Source organism: Talpa occidentalis, unplaced genomic scaffold (assembly GCF_014898055.3).
Source record: "Talpa occidentalis isolate TD23 unplaced genomic scaffold, MPIMG_talOcc4v2.1 talOcc4.8, whole genome shotgun sequence".
In the NCBI taxonomy this organism is placed as follows: domain Eukaryota; kingdom Metazoa; phylum Chordata; class Mammalia; order Eulipotyphla; family Talpidae; genus Talpa; species Talpa occidentalis.
In genome coordinates, this window is record NW_023605194.1 from 50,120,068 (window position 1) to 50,138,445 (window position 18,378).

At 38.6% G+C, this 18,378-nt stretch overlaps 1 protein-coding gene across 11 annotated transcripts in view; it reads left to right on the top strand.

The window, feature by feature from the left end:
- The window catches only part of LOC129144958 (uncharacterized), a 125,289-nt gene that overhangs the window by 9,644 nt on the left and 97,267 nt on the right, over window positions 1-18,378 (top strand). For 2 of the 11 annotated variants that reach the window (XM_054690086.1, XM_054690087.1), the window contains exon 3: window positions 15,149-15,248. The exons of 6 other annotated variants lie outside the window; for them this stretch is intronic. In XM_054690086.1, the coding sequence (XP_054546061.1) occupies window positions 15,149-15,248 (100 nt within the window). Of the gene's footprint in view, window positions 1-1,629; window positions 3,270-15,148; window positions 15,249-15,880; window positions 16,031-18,378 lie in introns of those variants that run through there. 3 more of the 11 variants (XR_008549837.1, XM_054690085.1, XR_008549842.1) reach the window with 3 other exon arrangements.

Below are 18,378 nucleotides of genomic sequence, written 5' to 3' on the forward strand. Positions count from 1 at the left end.
CTTTTAAAAGGAACTATCTAAATCAGGACAGACAGAGATCTGATGGCTAGCAAGCTGAGGCTAGTATAGGACATTTTCATAAATACCTTAGTAGTTTCCCATACTGCGCATCCAGGTAGCTATAGATTTCAGTTATTCATGCCGGGTTTTTGCTTGGTTTTCTTTTCTTATGGAATACTGTATCCCCGCACTTGCTTGGTTTTCTTTTCTTATGGAATACTGTATCCCCGCACTTGGCTATGATCATACCTCTAAGTATAGGTTCTATTTTATTTTTAAAATTTCCATCCAATCTTATTTGCCTCTTCATTTCCTCATTTCTTTCTAAAGTGAGGGAGCAAATTACATCGCAGATGACAGTTGGATTTAGACCACAGGCATCTCCTCTGCAGAGACTAATTTATTATGTCAAGATTATGTCAATCACTGTAAAGTTTTATAGACTCCTTGATTGATTTTCTATTGATCTTACACTTTCTAGTGGTTAACCCACCCTGTTTTCCAAAATCCAGTTGTACAGCAAAGTAAAATATTTTTCTTGTTTGTTTCAAGAGTTTTTACTTTTAGGCTCTGTAGTTTCACTGTCTGTATTGATCTCATCATTTATTTATTTTTTTAGGTTCCTTGCCTCAAACTGGACTAAATGGTTCCTCTTTTTTAGTTATGATTTACACATACTATATAAGTGGTTGTCATAATATTTTAGACAAGTATTTCACACTTGTCCCTTTTCACTTTGCCAGTCTAGCATTTTGTTTTTTCTTCTCTCAGATTTTCTCACAAGCATTCACATAAAGATTTTTTTAGTAATATTATTATTATTTTTAAAGATTTATTTATTTATGCATACAAGAGCTGGGGTATAGGCCAGCGATATGGAGGGTGAGAGGACCCACCAGAGACAGAGTAGGGAACAGAACAGGCAGTCTGACTGAAATACACTGCTGAAGTGAGCGACGGGTGAGTCAGGAGAGGTCTGCTGCGCCATGTGGGTAGCTCCTTGCCCGGGTATCAAACTTGTGCTGCAGAGGGTGCGGATTGCTTCATAGTGTGGTGCTTAACTCCTTGCGCCACTGGGGATGCCCAGTAATATTATTTTTGATCATGTTTTTAGTATTCATACTGGTAACAGTATTGATAATTCTATGGCCATGCAAGTGCATTGGATTGTACATTTCTTGAGGACAAAGACTGCATTTAAGTAACATTTTAAACAGAATCTAGGATGACACTAAGAATATCTTAACACATGTTAGTGACCGTGGGGCCTATTCCTTTTGTACTTTTCCAAGCAGGTCAAATTCTGGAATTTACTCCTAACAAAGATGGTAACTGGGGAGTGTTACTGGAGACATGAGGACAGTAGTGCAGAGGAAGAAGAAAATCAGCAGAGATGCTGCTTTAATGTATACTTTGCCTAAGAGATAGAAAAAGGGAAGGGATATTGAATTATTTTCCTTTTTTCTCTTCCTACTAAAAAAAATGAAGGGAGATAGATAAATAATCCTATTTTAGATTTGTGAGCCTCAATTAGGAAACATTAGCATGAACTGTCAAAGAAATCAACTATCTGAGAATTTGTGACCAGTGATGACACCTCACTTTCTCTCCTCTCCCTTTCCTGCTAAGGGGCACACCTGGGAGGCTGCATACGCTGGCTGAGAAGAGAGCATTCTTACCCTGATTGTGTTACTTGTCTTAGAAGACCAGCTCTACCTGAAACAGGGAAAAGGTCATAGGAGACTGCCTCTGCCTCGAATTTTCTCCTGGTCCTTTTGGATTTCCCAAGAAAGCTGGACACTCTTTTGGGCCCTTTTACTCATTAGGTCAGGTGTTCCAGGAAGGCTGTTCTAGAATGAATGTCAGTGGATACTAAGACTTGAGCCCCGTCAAGGTAACTTTAATTTCTCCAGAAACTTTGGAATTAGAGAGTATTATCTAATAGTCCTTATTCTACCTCTAAAGAGAGTCAGGTGAAGTGCCAGAAAGTATCACCATGGAAATGAGCACATTAATCACCCTGGAGACCTTGAAAACTCTCGGTTTTCAGTAATCACACCACATCAGAGCTGGGTGTGGTTGGGGAAGATACCACCCTGGGACAGGAGAGCAGTGACAGTTCTCCTTCAGTGTCCAGCAAATGAACTTGACTTGTGCTGCAACTGTGGTCTCTCCCCCACCCCCTTCCACCTCCTCCCTACTTCATTACCCCTTATACTATCCCCTCCCCAAATGCCCTCATTATCTCTCACGGCTCAATATTTGACACGTTTCTTCCAGAGCTCCTTGCCTCATTTTGGTTTAGGTGCCACTATTCTCTCCTGGCCCTGGTTTCTGCTCCTCCTGCGCTCCCTTGGTGCCTCCTCCTCTGCCCAGCCCTTAAATGGTGCAGTTTGTCTCAGGCCTCTTGTGCTCTCCTGAGGGAATGTCAGCTGTTCACTATCTCTCCCTCCTTAACCTAGTGTGTTTAATTCTTATTCCCATCACTTTTCAGTGGTTCTGAAACTCCAAATCTTGCATAAGGATCCCTTGGTTTTCAGAAGTGAATTCCATGAAAATACAATTTGCTAAGTCATTCCTCCAGCTTTTATTAAATAACTGTTTTGTGAAAGCACTAAAATCTGGGGGCACGTCAGGAGGCATACACCCTTGCTGGTGAGGGGAGTATAATCTACTGCCACACAGGATATGTAGGTGCTAGAGTGAGCACAGGAGCAAGTTACAGGGATTTGTGTAGAACCATTACCTGTTACTAAGGACAAGTAGGCGCTCACAAAATACATTACAGTCAGGCAAAATGGGTTAGAAAAGCTTTTCAGAGGATATGTATCATGACTCAGGTCTGCATGTAAGAACTGGGAACAACTTGCTGGAAAGGAGATGGCAGACTGGCTCCAGGTGACGAGACTTGGAGTAGAGGCTCAGTCCATGTTCCCCACGCGCACATCTATGAGAAGGTTACACATTTTCCTGTTTGGCCGCGTGTGCATTGTGTGACCCATAGAGGCATGTGCAGAGTCTGGCTTATTTACTGGAATTCTCTCCAATCTTCCAGTAATCTTGACCAAACTTTCCCATAAGGGCATCTCCTCATTTCTGGCCTTCCCCCTGGTACAGTCAGCAGGGAGTGTTCTCTCCCACACAGGCATTTGTGCTCCTGCTTAGGGAAGCCCACAGCTATGTACTGCAACTGAAGTCCAGGGACAGGCGGCAAATCCCTACTTGACAAGTTTGATTTGGAAAAAAAAAAAATGAACTTTAGGTAATGGTGCAGTTTTCTTGTTCCAGAGCTAAAATAAAGAGAATTGTCTGCCCAGATGAATAGGGCTAACGAAAATAAATTTTCCATTTAGCCATAGTCCCACAGTACAACTTTATCATGAAGAATTTAGGAAGCCTGTTGGATGCTGCTATTTTTATCTTGGTCCTTGATAGCCAGTTTCTAATGATTTAATTTACAAAGTATACTTCATGCTGCAATGTTTATTTTGTCTGTGAAGAAAGTCTCTTTGGTATTTCTACTGGTTGTGGAATTTTCACATTTTAGCAGGTGACTACTTTAGTGTGTTAAAATCACATTGTGTAGTGAGAAATACTGTTGGTGGGGATAATAGATTTATATAGCAGCGGTCTGCCGGGCCTTCCAGATGTAGAATTTGGGACTGCTTTGATATCTGGAGGGAGGCTGAAGAGATAAAAATCATTTCACACGGTGAACATGGGTGTAAAGAATGCTCAGAATGCAAGTAGAGTACCTGGTAGACCTCTAAAAGTTTCTGATTTTACTAATACCAAGTTTTTTTTTTTTTTTTTTTTTTTAATAAAGAGATGGTACTTGTGTACAGTGGCCTCCAGGGGTGTCAGAAAAAAGATGAAGCAATGATGCGTTGGTCAGAAACTTTAAAGAACAGAATTCCATTTTATAGTTGTGATTCATAATCTGATTGTTCATACTCTCTAATAATAGCATGTAGTTAGAAATTTCGTTGTTAAATTGCTTAGATAATCTCAATGACAACCAGCTTTCCTGTGTACATGCTTCTTTTATCTGGTATGGAGAAATGAAGTTCTCCTCACAAAAGAATTTGTTAGAAAACCCATTAAAAATAAAAATCTTTTAATTCTGAGTTTCCAGAAACTCAGATCTTTGCACCATGGATGTGATCATTCATTTAATAAATGTGTATTAAGCATTCCCTGTATTAGATACTTTAGGTGAGGGAATACTAGTCAGAAGACAGGCAAAATTTGTTTGTATGGAACTTACATTCTATGCAGGGAATAGACAGTAAAAAGAAAAGAACAAGGTACTTTCAAAATGCCTGTGTACTGGGATGAAAATAACAGAATGAATGTAACTGAGTGAGTACTTTAGTCTGGAAACAGAACTGGTAAATGTACTATACCTAAGCTGGACTTAAAGGACAAAAGGAGTCAGTCATGTTAAGTTCTGGGTAAAACATTCTTGGCAGAGGTTCTAAGACAGGAATAAGCTTGGTGTCTTGAATAAAGCATTTTTAGGATATTCTAAGCAAGTGTACTAAGTATATACGTGTGTGTGTGTATATATATATATATATATACACACACATATATATATATACTTTTAGTGTATACTGAGCATCATTTTTTAGTGTATATTAAGCATAATTTTTATTAGTAATTCACACCTATTCTTAGACTTTTTTCATTTGATCAGAATCCTCTGTGACTTCTTGTTGGTATAGGCTGGGAAGAACCAAAGGGTTCCTACCTAGATAGGCACGTTTGTTATGAATAGTAGACTCAGTTTACACATACATTGTAAATAGGGATTGGCACCAAAGGCAAAGCCTTGGAGTTTTAACCTGTATGGACCCCACTTCTTTGTCTTTGTCTGCATTTTAAAGTTCAGTACCCAGATCCAGATCCAGGTGCTTAGACCTGTCTCTTCCATCTTCTCATGTCAGTTCCTTTAGCCAGGAACTTTCCTTGGCTAATTTTTAGACACAGTAACTGACTTCTGGTTCTTTGTCCCACTGGTTAACACTTAAGATTAGCAGACCCAGGCAAATGTTTGTTTCATTGCCCCATGTACTTGGACTATAAGTAGACAATGGACTTGAGTGGAATAGCCTCTTTCACAAATTTTCCTTCTCTATCTGTTAAGGAGGGCTGTTATTATAACATTTTTTTAGAAAGGACCTGAACGACTTGAGGAATGCTAATTTTTAGCATAGAAAGTGAACAAATTTCCTCCAAAATTCAGTGGATTTTCTAGTGGTGTGTTAATCGATGAAAGTTATTCAAAACTTGTCCAGGACCTGGTAAACATTTACGCATTGTCTGCAGCTAAGATTTCTTCAATATTTTAGAAAAGCAGTTACAAGTTTTCTGCTTGGTTCAGATGATAACATATAATCTAGATGTAAGGCTAGAACCCTTGGATCTGGTTCTTCCAATGGTGCTGTCAGAATACTGAACATTTGAATATAGAACAATTTATTAAAAAGGTGTGTATATCAGTAAATGAAGATATGTTATCTTTCATTGTGAAAATATTATGTAGTCACTATTTCACAACTGAAAACCCCCTCTCTTTCACACCCACTAATCCAGCTTCTTTTCTATTTAATATTAAAAAAAAAAAAACAACAAACCAACCAACTGTTCAGCTCTCCAGGCACCTTGGGACTTCCCCAGTGCCACAGGTTATAATGTATCTTTTTGCACCTCTGGGTTGGGGAAACCCCACAATGGGCAAAAGGCCAATTTTAGACCCAACAACTCATTAAGGAGATTCAGAATCTGAGGAACCAGAAAGAGACAGTTACAGGAAGGAGACACAGATAGGGAATAATACTTAAGGCTGGCACTCTGAGCAAGTTTACAATTATCTTAATATCTTAGCAAGAGTCATGTGATGCTTAACTCATATGAATGAGGCAGTGTGGAAACTAGGAAAAAATGTTAGTTGCTATATGTAAAAGGGAATTTCATGGATAGTAATTTTTGGGAGAAATAAGGCCATTTATTTTATTTTATTTTATTTTGCTTATTTACTCAAACTATTTTTCCCCTTTATTATTATTTTAAAATTTTTTAATTGAAGTATCATTGGTTAACATCCTTGTCAGTATTTTAGAAGTATGGGGGGATCTCCCTTCAGGTGTGGTCACCACAGTGTACCCACTGAAGGTAAGCAGAGTTGGGGAATCTGCTCATAGTTTGTGGGGTTCTCACACGTGTGCTCATAATTTCAAGATACAGGGCCCCTCCACTGAGCAGCATCAGCCTGGACTATGTCGTGGCCATCAGGTTTGATGACTGACACCAACGTAGCTGTGTTTGGGTTTTTAGGAGAAAAAATAAAAACATGTGGTAGCTTTGGAGACTAGCAGGTCAAGTTTGATCCTGGACAGTAAGACCATTTATTTTAAATGATTCGAAGAAATGCTACATGAGCGTTGAGAAGAAATCTGTCTCAAAACCTCATGGTCCCACCCCTTCGGAACCCGCAAAAGCCGCTGTCACTGTGGAGAGGCTCCTGCAAATCATCTGGTCTGTCTTCTGACTATCTCAACAGAAGGAACGTCTCTCAGGGACTCCCTTATCAATGGTACCTGACTTCTGTCTAGCACCTGTGGTGCTCGAGTGGCCTTTGTTGACCATATGTGGTTGAGGCTACCATTCCCTGACTGGATAGTGTGGGTGATAAGAACATTCTTAATGTCAAGATGAAACTGCATTCTTCTCTGTAGCCAGATTTCTTTTTGATATACATGCTATATTCTCTCCTTTTCTCATAACTCATTCCAAATACATGAAGACAACTGCCATCCTATAACTTTTAAGTTTTCCCTACTGCTGAACATATCAGATACTTTAACTCGCCTCATGTTTCCAACTTTTACTCTAGTTGCTCTTTTCTGCACCAACACAATATGTGGAGTGTCTTTATGAAACCCAGGACCTATATAATCCTCTGGATGTTTGGATTAAGATTGTTTGGCTTTTGGGCCTTCCTGGTGGCTCAGGCGGTTGAGTGCAGCGCCATGAAGCTGTCTGCAGCCTCTGCAGTGTGGGTTCAATCCCAGCTGACCGGAGAGATACCCACATGGCGCAGCAGACCTCCTGACTCACCTGCTGCTCCCCTCAGCAGTGTATTTCAGTCAGTCTGCCTGTTCTTTTCCCTGCTCTGTCTCTGGTGAATCCTCTCACCCTCTTGCACATCTGGCCTGTTCCCTGGTTCTTGTATAAATAAATAAATCTTTAAAAAAAAAGATTGTTGGTGGCTTTTTATGGCACAGAATGTGTCTATCTTGGTGAATGTTTCATGTGAGCTTGAGGAGAATGTATATTCTGTTGTTGTTGGATGACATAGTCTGTAGATATCTGTTATATCCAGTTGCTTGAGGATGTTGTTGAGTTCAACTATGTCCTTACTGATTTTCTGCCAGATCTACCCAGTTTTGATAGAGGATTCTTCAGTTCTCCAACTGTGATAGAGAGTCCATCTATTCTCCTTGCAGTTTTATCAGCTTTTGCTCCACAAAGTTTGATGTCCTGCTGTTAGGCACATACACATTAAAGATTGTTATGTCTTTTTGGAAAATTAATAACTTTAATGTATACAATGCCCTTTACCCTTGCTTTGAAGGGGATTTTGCTTTGTATTTATTAAAGTATACTGTCTCAAATTAATATAGGTATTCCTGCTTCCTTTTAATTAGTATTAGTGTGATGTAATTTTCTTCTTCCATTTCTTTCAATCTGTGTCTTTGTATTTATTTATTTATTTATTTATTTATTAAAGATGTATTTATTTATTTATACAAGCACTGGGTACAGTCAGAAGCGCGGGAGGGTGAGAGAATTCACCAGAGCCAGAGCGGGGAGCAGAGCAGGCAGAAGGACCGAAGTACACTGCTGAGGGGAGCAGCGGGCAGCAGGAGAGGTCTGCGCGCCATGTGGGACCCTCCTCCGGTGGCCGGGGAGCAGCTGGGGATCCAACTGGCGCTGCAGAGGCTGTGGGCAGCTTCCAACCCAGCGCTCAACCGCTGTGCCACCGGGGAGGCCCTGTGTCTTTGTATTTAAAGTGAGTTTCTTGTAGACAGCATACCTTGATATTGAGTCTTGTTTTTCAGCCTCTCTGACAAGATGTCTTTTAATTGGTATCTTTAGAATATTACCATTCAAAGTGATTATTGATCTAGTTGGATCGACATTTATTTTATTTACTATTTCTATTGCTGCCTATGTGCTTTGTTCCTATTTCTGTCTTCCATTCTTTTTTCTGCCTTTTGTGGTTTTAAGTGAGTATTTTATTGATTGCCTTTTCTTTCCTTTTTAAAATTACCAGTTAGTTGGGTTTTTTTTGTTTGTTTGTTTTTTTTTTTAGTGGTTGCCCTAGAGTTTGCAATATACCTTTTACAACTGACCCAGGTCCACTTTCAAATATCATTTCATGGGTAGTATGCTTACCTAATAATGACAAAATAATCCTAATTCCTCCACCCAACTCTTGTATCATTGCTGTCATTCATTTTACTTACCCATATACATTACATATATATACAGAAGCATATACACATATTTACACAGAAGATATTTGTATAGGCATACATAATCAAATGCAGTGTTGTATTATAGTTTGAAAAAATGGTTATCTGTTAGGTATATAAATTTATATGTATTTATATATTATAGTTTGTTGAATTCTAGATCATTGTTTAAATTTTTCATTTAGCATTATGAAATGTGGGTTTGAGAAACATGTTTTTGCTATCTCTAGCCCAAGTCATTGGTGTAGATGTGTCAATGGGAGACTTGTATCACATAATAGGTAACATCTGCCCATTAATTTGCAATGAGTATTATACCACCCAACTCTTGTGGCCTCCTCGTTGTTACTAGAACCTCATTGCATTTTCCCACCTTGCCTTCAAGGATATCCCAGATACTTCATGAAAAGATTAGCTGACTTTGTGGTGTTCCTAATCTAATTGTATATTAAAGGTAAATTTGTTGTGACTTTGTGAATTCTTTTGGTTGCTTTCGGAATGCAGTTTCCTTTTAGTGATCATTGCTTTATATTTTACGTGTTCTAAGAAACATCAGGATGTAACCCAAGTTACTGTCTTGATTTCCTTGTTGTACTCAGTTTTATGACGTTTGAATCTTAAGAATTTTTCTAGAGACATCAGGGTTTCTGAAATCTACTCTTTTCTTTCTTATTCTGTACCTCTCTTTGAAATCAGGGCCTTTGATCTTGCCTCAGTTTATCATCATACTCCCCGCTGACACATCAGCCTTAGCAGAACCAGGCATTCTGAAGTCTTTGATTTCTTTCCTTTTTTTTTTTTTTTAAGATTTGTTTGTTTTTATACAAGAACTGGGGTACAGGCCAGATGTGTAGGAGGGTGAGAGGATTCACCAGAGACAGAGTGGGGAACAGAACAGGCAGACTGATGAAATACGCTGCTGAGGGGAGCAGCGGGCGAGGCAGGAGAGGTCTGCTTTGCCGATGTGGGATTCTTGCTGGCCGGCTGGGATTGAACCCAAGTTGCAGAGGCTACAGACAGCTTCACAGCGCGGTGCTCAACCGCCTGCACCCCCAGGGAGGTCCAGTATTTGATTTCTTAAATGTTACTGATTATAGCTCTCTGATTACATTTGAAATATTTTTGAAATTTTTTTGTGTGATATATTTCTTTTAAGTGAACAGTTATTCTCAAATATCTGTCTTAAACTTCAGTGCCCTCTTAATGATAGCTGCTCTATCATTTCCCACTTGAAAATTGTTCTTTTCAGTGAATAAGATGAATGCAAAGCAGCACTAACCTAATTCACTAACCAGTCTTGTTCACAGAATTATCCTTCCAAAGATTGTTGGCTACTTCAGTTTCTTCATCATTTCCCTTAAACCCTTCCCACTCATTCCCAAACAAAAGAAACTTTTAAATGATAGAAATTTATCATTATTGAAGACATTATGAACAGTTTGATTAAGGCGCTGAAGGAAATGACAAACAAATTCTCCATATGTTTCAAGCAATAGCAGTGTCTTCAGGATAAATCTATACTTGCCCAAATTGCCTACCTCAAAAGTAGGCACCAAGAGTTTGGGCCAAATTAACAACGTTGGTGACCTGTCCCTTCCTGGTCTGCATGATTCTAAGTAACTGACCATCTTAGTTGGTCTCAAAATCTTTTGGTCTAAAAAATAACGTTGAAATGTAAATATATGAAATCACAAGTTTTAAAAGTATATGGAATACTACGATATAAAGATATGGATAGTAGTTTGCACCATTTTATTGGAAGTCTGATCCTAAGTACTTCTGATGCTAAGTCCTGTTAAGGTCCTGTAGACATTATAAACTTGGAACAACAAAAAACAGAAGAGATATTTTAGTTCGGGAGACCTGGGTATTAGGAATGACATGAACTTTTCTTTTGTAAGTTTTTTTTATATATAACCAGCATGTACATGATACTTTGTTTCAGGAAATAAAAATTTTGTGTGTCAGTTGACATTTTAGACATTTAACTAAATTTTAAATATTTTCTATAAAAAGATAAATTATGTTAAATCATTTAATAGAACCAGATATTATTTTCCAAAGTATATACATATTTGGATGTATATACAAATATACATCTATATTTGGATATGTATTGTGTGTTTACACCTTTTTCATTTCAGTACATAATTTTTACACAGAACATAATTTATCTTAGTTTAAGCGAACAAGAACCCAAAATTATAGTCATTTTTTAATAGACAAATCTCCTTTCTCTGTTAAACTATTCCATGATTTTCCTATCTCTTGTCCTTAAAGCATTTGACACCACCTTGCCCGTGACTATAGGAGCAGTGTCTGTGGTCCCTCTTAATTGAACACGGCACCTCTCTGTAGGAGGATTGTGGGTGGTTGAGGGGAAACAGTTTTTAAGTGGTGAACCTGAGGAGCCTCAAAACCATCTTCTATGACAACTGAGGTTGGATTTCTGACCATGTGGACTTTAGAAGACCTGGTTTTGCTCAGACTGAGGTGAGAGCAGGAATATGATGATAAAGCAGCTTGAGTTTTTCAAAGAGTTGCACAGTGTCTTGTAGTTAACTGGGAACTGGTAAGAGTTTGCTGCTGGTGATGGTGAAATAAGCTTATTAATAAAAAGTTAGAGACTGGGGAATATATGCTAGTAGGGATTTACCATGCCAGGGAAGATACTTTGAACTCACAGAAAACAAACTAAATACAAGTCTTTTGAGTAAGAAAGGATTTATTATCTCATGTACTAAGTCTAGAGGTAGGGCACCTTCAAAGTTAATCCAGTGGTTAAACAATGATACAAAGACCCCAGTTTCTGTTGCACTGTTCTCAACATGTTGACCTTTTCCTAGTTTTAACCCGCAAGGTTGCAGGATGACTGGTGATGTTCTAGGTATCATATTCTCAAATTTTTCTGAGAGGTGCAAAAAAAGGACAGTTGCTCAGTTTGTCTCTTTTCCTAGAGGGTCCTTCATAGATGTCCCCTCAAAAATCATTAGCCAGAATTATGTTACATGCTCATTCCTAAACCAGTTACTGATTTGGGAAGTAGAATACCTATGATTAGATTAGATTGCATTAGATTGATTAAAAATCACTCCTTAGACATTTGAAGTGGGAACTTCAGTGAGCACATGGTCATAGAGGGTGATCAGGACTTTTGGGTTCAATGAACAGAGAACTGGGGCAAATTATTGTAGGGTGGGCAGTTGACACTGTATGTTACAAATACTTTATGTTAGAATGACATACTTCCTATCTCATTTAATAAAATGATTCTATGGCACTGTAAGAGAAAAGGTGATTGGTTTTATGCCATGTCACCTTTGGAAACAGAACAGACGGGCTCTGCATGAAAAATTGAAGTTGTATTTCTGCCTTCCTGTCACAGTAAAAAAAAGATCTTAAGTTTTTCATCAAGAAAATAAAATAGAAAATAAAAACAAGGGAATTCTGAAAATCTTTTCTTTGACTACTCAGCTGCCATTTTCACCCTCTTTGTGCTTTCTTCCTTGCTAATGAAACTTGACTTCTGCCAGCATTGTACTGACTGCTGGGACTGAATCATTATTCAAGTTTATTATTGTAGACTCATTACCATGTATGCGTATTTTCACCTTTCCTTGCCATTAGTGGTAGCTGTATGATGCAGTTCTGGCCAATAAATCTTGTAGGATTTCTGGGGAAGCTTTTTTTTGACAAAAGGGCCAAAATATAAGAACAGAACTTACTAGGGCCTCCCCTTCTTGCTTCTTCCTATCAAGAATGTAAATGTGATGTCATCCCTCTTGACAACATGGGGTAGAATAATGGGGAAAAACGTTCATGTTAGAGATCAGAGGAACAGCAAGATCAAAAGATACTGTGTCACGAGATCTAGACTAGAGTGACCTATTTTTAATTTTCTGGTTATGTGAAATAACTTAATGATCTTATTGCTTAAGTGACTGGGGTTGGATTTTCCATTACTTGTAGTTTAATACATACTAACTGGTACAAAAACAAAGTATAGATGTTGCAACTATCCTGACACCTCTTTTCCCCCAAGTTTTTTATCTACATATTTCTATATAGATATCTTTAAGTTGCCCACAGTTATGCAGATTTTCAAATCTATCTTGGTTAGATTACTCCTTTCTTATATCCCTCAACACTTTAGAGTCTACTCAGTTTTCTACTTCTTTTTCATATCCATGTTTTCTTACCCAACTAGCTATGAAACTCCTTTAGGACAGAGACTGGACCTTTTACTCATGTGTCCACTCCTATACTTGATGTGACAGCATTCTCAATGGTGAGGAAGTGAATGAATATTAAGGCTTCTCTTCTTTACCTTAACTGGCAGGGAGGGAAGTAGGAAGATGGCTTATCTTTAGAAGGTACAAACACCACCTTCTAGGTCTCTCAGTTAGAAAACAGAAGCAGTGGAATATCCTTTGGAGAGTTCTTCATGTTACAGCACTAATCATCAGGAGTGGATGTGATCTGAGTTTTTCTTATATATCAATATTTCCTTTTTTATGAACAACTTAGATGCAGGATTGGGTGGTAACCTGTCATGGTTAGTTTGAAACAAACATTTTTGGGAAGCACCTGCATATATTTGAGTAACAGCTGGCAAATGTGGTATAAGGGAACCCCATAGCTTAAGGAAGATCTCCAAAATCATTTTGCTGGATTGCCACAACTGAAAAATTCCCTTGCATGAGTTTGTCAGTTTCAGGGGATTTTGGTCATGATTCAGTGAAGTGGAACTTTCAGTTAAAATGTGCATCTCATGGTCTTTGTGTATCTTTGCTCATGGCCAGGGTGACACTTCGGGTGTGTTAATGTCCAACACCGGCTTTGTACATGTCCCTGCTTACGGTACATGATCTCCTTAGGTCACCTCCTCATCCAAAGCCTCTGCTGCTATTTCTTTCTCTCCAAGCACAAGTGCCTTTTGTAGCCACAAGATGTAACTCCAATACACTGCTTTATATCAACAATTGTGGGTTTTCCTAAAGGTAAGTGTGGGTGGCCTCTTCATTTATTTTCTTGCTTCCTTTTTGTTTCTGTAAATTCTGCCCTCTACTTTCCCCTGAAGCACATGCTGTTCATGTAATCTGAATGGCCATTTAGAGGAAAGATCAGAAGTTTGTTGTTTCATTACCAACATAAATCAAAACTTTGTGTTCGCACTGCAATCCAAGTGAGTCCAGGAATAGCTTTGGGATTGCTAAGTGTCTGGGGAGCACTGACTACACAGACATGTTTTGAAGCTGGCTATAATAGTTTCTACAGCTGTTAACAGTTTGTAGAAGAATGGTAGCATTATATATCCGCGTTTAAAATGTGCATGACTTGCATTGCACAGAAGTCAGATTGGGATAGAATCAGATTTTTTTCTGAAACTTGGCCAGGAAAGTCTTCAATAACTAGAGAAATTCTTTTCACTACTGAAATCAACATGAAGGACATTGTGTTATTATAATTGCTTATAGCTCACCATGAAAGTTGTCTTTGTATGAGTGGATGTACGGGCTGTACTGTTTTGTTTTTATTTATTCTGCATTCTTTATTCTAATGTCCTTTCCTTTTTCCTGACCAGAAAGATTGTTATTGAGCCCTTCACAAAGCTGAAATAATGCAGTGTGTTAAAAAAAATGTTAACAATTCAAAGAAGTTATTAAAATTTATAAGTTGGCTGAATGCTTGGGAAATTTCTGCATATTTTAATATAAATAGGTAATGCAAATATTTGTTCTTTGCATTGAGAGGTGAGTCTCTGTTTTCCAAAAGGCCTTGCTATTTAAATTAGATTTACTTGATTGCATTAAAATAAGGACAGGATCCATTTTGAAAAATGGCAAAGATTAACTAGCACTGTTGTTACCAAGTTAAAAAAAAACTAAGTTAGATGTGTTACTGTGTCACGGGATTAGAATTTCCATGTGGATAATATCTTTATGTGTATATATATATACATACATACATACACACACACACACACACACATATTATATATACTTTAGATTTTAGATTTCCAAGTTGTGATTGAGATATTGCAAATGAGAACTAGCTGGATGAACTCTATAACCTATCAATTTTATTATCTCTGTAAAGAATAAATTAACAAATTTAATTCAAAGTAAGAGTGGAACAGATAGCTTGCAGATTTGGATCTCCAAGATATAATTCAAAATAAATTGAGCTAAAAGGTCAGAAAAAATCAAATTGTGAGAGGAGTTCCTTCTACTGAGCTATAACATTAACACACACACATTTTGACTTGTCATAGGTAAAAGGTCTTTGCAGAGGAGGATTAAGGTCTGAGGTCTTACATTGTCTGAAGTTGCTGAGGCTCTCCAGTGAGAGGCCAGAGCTACTGGGGTAGAGTTACACAGTGGAAACCTACCGAATGGAGTCAGTCTCCAGGGCTGAAGTTGAGATACTCCAGGGATCAAATCCCAGACCTGGGATACTCAGCATTCTGGAAAGTGTGGCAGTGGGAAGCTCTTCATCAGTCCTGTAGGCTATTAGGTCAGCTTAATGATCTGAGGAAACCTCAGCCTGGATGTTGCAGTTCTCTTGGAGTGTATTAATGAGTTCTCATACTTTACTTCCGTCAGCTCCTCATTTACCACCTCATGCTTCAGCAATTAATCATTAGAGTGTGTGAGAGACAGAGGGAAAAGAATCCACAGAGAAGGATGAAGGAAGACTCCAAAGGTGAGGAAGGTGCCCCCACACACTCTACATACAACCTCATAATTTTACTTGGAAAGTGTCGGCCACTTCTTACTTCTTCACACCCTCTGCCACAGGGTTGGTGTATCATCTCTGGGGCCAGTCTGTACTTTGCTCTTGGCCTACAGCTCTTTTAGGCTTATAGAAACTAAGGACTTATCTGGAGACATCTACCTTTCCTTGAGAAAAGTGACTTGCCTAGTAATTAAATTGATAATGTTTTCTAGGGCAAAAAGCCATCAAACATAAATTTTCACTTTCCTAAAGTTAAGGGTCCTACTTGATTGAGAAATGATACAAACACTTGACATTTTTGTTGAGTGCTTATGATGTGCCAGACACTGTATTGTCTGGTTTAAAAATAGAGATAGCATGGGTAACAAGGCCAGGAGAGGGGAATGTAAAAGTAGCTTGATGGGAGGTGGGGCTTACACCAGAGTTGATTGAAAAAGAAATAGTAAAAATAGACTTAAATCCAGGTTTCTTTAGACACAGAGGATCCTTGATAAATACTTTCCTTCACGAAAGCCTGGTTTCATTATAAAATAAGAATAAACACCCATTTTGGAATATACAGTTTAGATTTCTCAGTCAGGAAAATGACCCTGGAGCAGTGGTTTTGATTTTTGCCTTTCAGAGTCATGGAACCCTTAGAAGCGGGGAAATGCTAAGGATTCTCTCCCAAGAAAAACACATGTATATGCACACAAAATGTTGCGCAACATTTCTGGAATTGCAAGCTTCCTTGGAACCAGTCTTCTTAGGTGGGTGGAATGTGGCATCAGCAAAGTCTGGTAACAGGCAATACTTGTAGGTCCAGGTAGAGAGAATGGCTAGCCAGAAATCAGAGAAAGCCTAGTAGAGCTTTCCCAGCTGGTGGGAGAAGGAAAAAGTAATGGATAAAGTTTCATTGAGCAGGGAGCTCAATGACAAGCTATAGGTATCACAGCCAAAGCATAGGGACTGAGATCTAAGGGTATAACATCTGTCTGGAGACTTTTGGACTTCTAGGAAAGGACCCACTAGTAGGCATCAGTAATCATAAGATAAGAGAGGCTGAAATTAGGCTGGGAGGGTCACAAAGAAAGTCCAGTAACCAAATCTAGGGTTAGAACTGCCTTGGGTGGGCTCTGGATTATTCTGCAAGATCTTCCCTTCTGTGAGATGGTTAGCTTCAAACCCAGGCAGGGGTGAAACCTTCAGGTAAAGCAATGTCTTGGAATCTGGTGGGAAGGAGAGAACTGGGCAGAGAGTCTGCCTCATTATTGCAACTTTGGTGCTATCCCTCTTTGAAGTTTTAGTAACTTGGCTAGAGATGTGCATGTATTATCATTTTCAAATCTTAACACAGTTGCTTTAAGACCAGAGGATGTTCTTTACTTTTTGTACTTATTTCATCTTGTGGACTTGTCCATTTATTTGAATTTATCTTTAACCTGCCACTCCTGTATCACCAGCCAGTTTTTTTCTACCTTCTCACTGGGAGACCCGCTGGTCTTTTTGCCTGGACCTTTCTCAGCAAAATTAAGTTGGCAACATTGCCTAGTCCATTTGATATTGTTGAAACTTCTCTGGCCTCTAAAATCTTAAAGCTCAAAAGTGTTGGATTATAGTGTCCTTGATTGGATAGAGTAGGTACTCAAGAAATATTGTAGCTATTTGAATGAGTGATTGAGAAATGAATTGTATCATATAAAACTGAATGTCCATTACTTGCTTACCACACTTTGATATCTTTTGAAAGACTAATGTGGAACTAGGCCGAGGTCCACATTGGCCGAGGTATTTGGTAAATAAGTAGATTGGGCCACTCTCGATTATTCAACAGAGTGGACAATCTGTCTACCAAGTGGTGGAATTTGATGAAATTTAACATATTAAAATAGTATTGTGTTCTTTGATAAAGTATTGATTGTTATCACTATTTGTTAGTTGCTGGAGTTTTGAAAGACAACAGGAATGAAGAAGAGACCGGTTAGCTAATGGTGTGTGTAATAACAAGAGACACTCCCAGTTCTTTCCCATTCTGGGGAGTGCTGGTTCCATAGAGTGAATCTGTGGCCTGGACAGAAGTGCTTAACAACAATTAATTAAAATGTCCCTTTTAAAAGCCATGAATAGCAAATGATGGGATATGAAGGAGAGTCATAATTCAGGTATGAGAGTCAGAGAAATAGTGCAAGAGAACTTTTGTGCTTTATGATATTTTTCTTCTACAGATTAGATTAAAATTATAAAGGGCGAGGAGTCTCCCCTATGAAGCGTGCAGTTAGGAGATTAGTTGCTCAGATTTACTCAGATTTACCCACTTACCCATAGGGTCCAGGAAGAAAAAGCACATATAAAGCCTAAATCAATGTAATTTAAAATGTAATTTTGTGTACATAGAACTGTCCATTGCAAATTAGATGAATGCAGTCTGAAGAAAAGGAAAAGAAATTTAAGGATTGGAGAGATTTTTGTCAAATGAGAAAATATCAGCCGGTAAACAAATATTAAAAACAGATTTATTAATTAAAAAAAAAAAAAGTTGAAAAAAAAAAAAAAAAACAGACTTCCTGGGGCCTCCCTGATGGCGCAAGGGGTTAAGAAGCAACCTATGAAGCTAATCGCAGCCACTGCAGCACAAGTTCGATCCCCGGCCAGGGAGGTGACCCACATGGCGCAGCAGACCTCTCTGACTCACCCGCTGCTCCCCTCAGCAGTGTATTTCAGTCAATCTGCCTGTTCTGCTCCCCACTCTGTCTCTGGTGAATCCCTTTACCCCCCGCACCTCTAGCCATACCCCAGTTCTTATATGCATAAATAAATAAATCTTTAAAAAAAATAAAAATGGACCTCCCCATTTCTGATAAAACATGATTTTTTTAGAAGTGACTGAAAAAATATAGCACCCCCTCATGAGGAGTCATAATACTTTGAAGTGGTTGAGCCCTGTGCATGAGTGTGAGTGTGTGTGTGTCTCAGAACCCAGACTAGTTAAAGAAGAAGGAATCCTGAGAGACAGAGAAGGAAGATCATTTAGCTGGGGGGCAATCATACCTGACTCATCTCTGCTTCCCCATTAACACCTTGGCTCCTCAGCACCTCTTGATGCCAACACTTTCCGTCC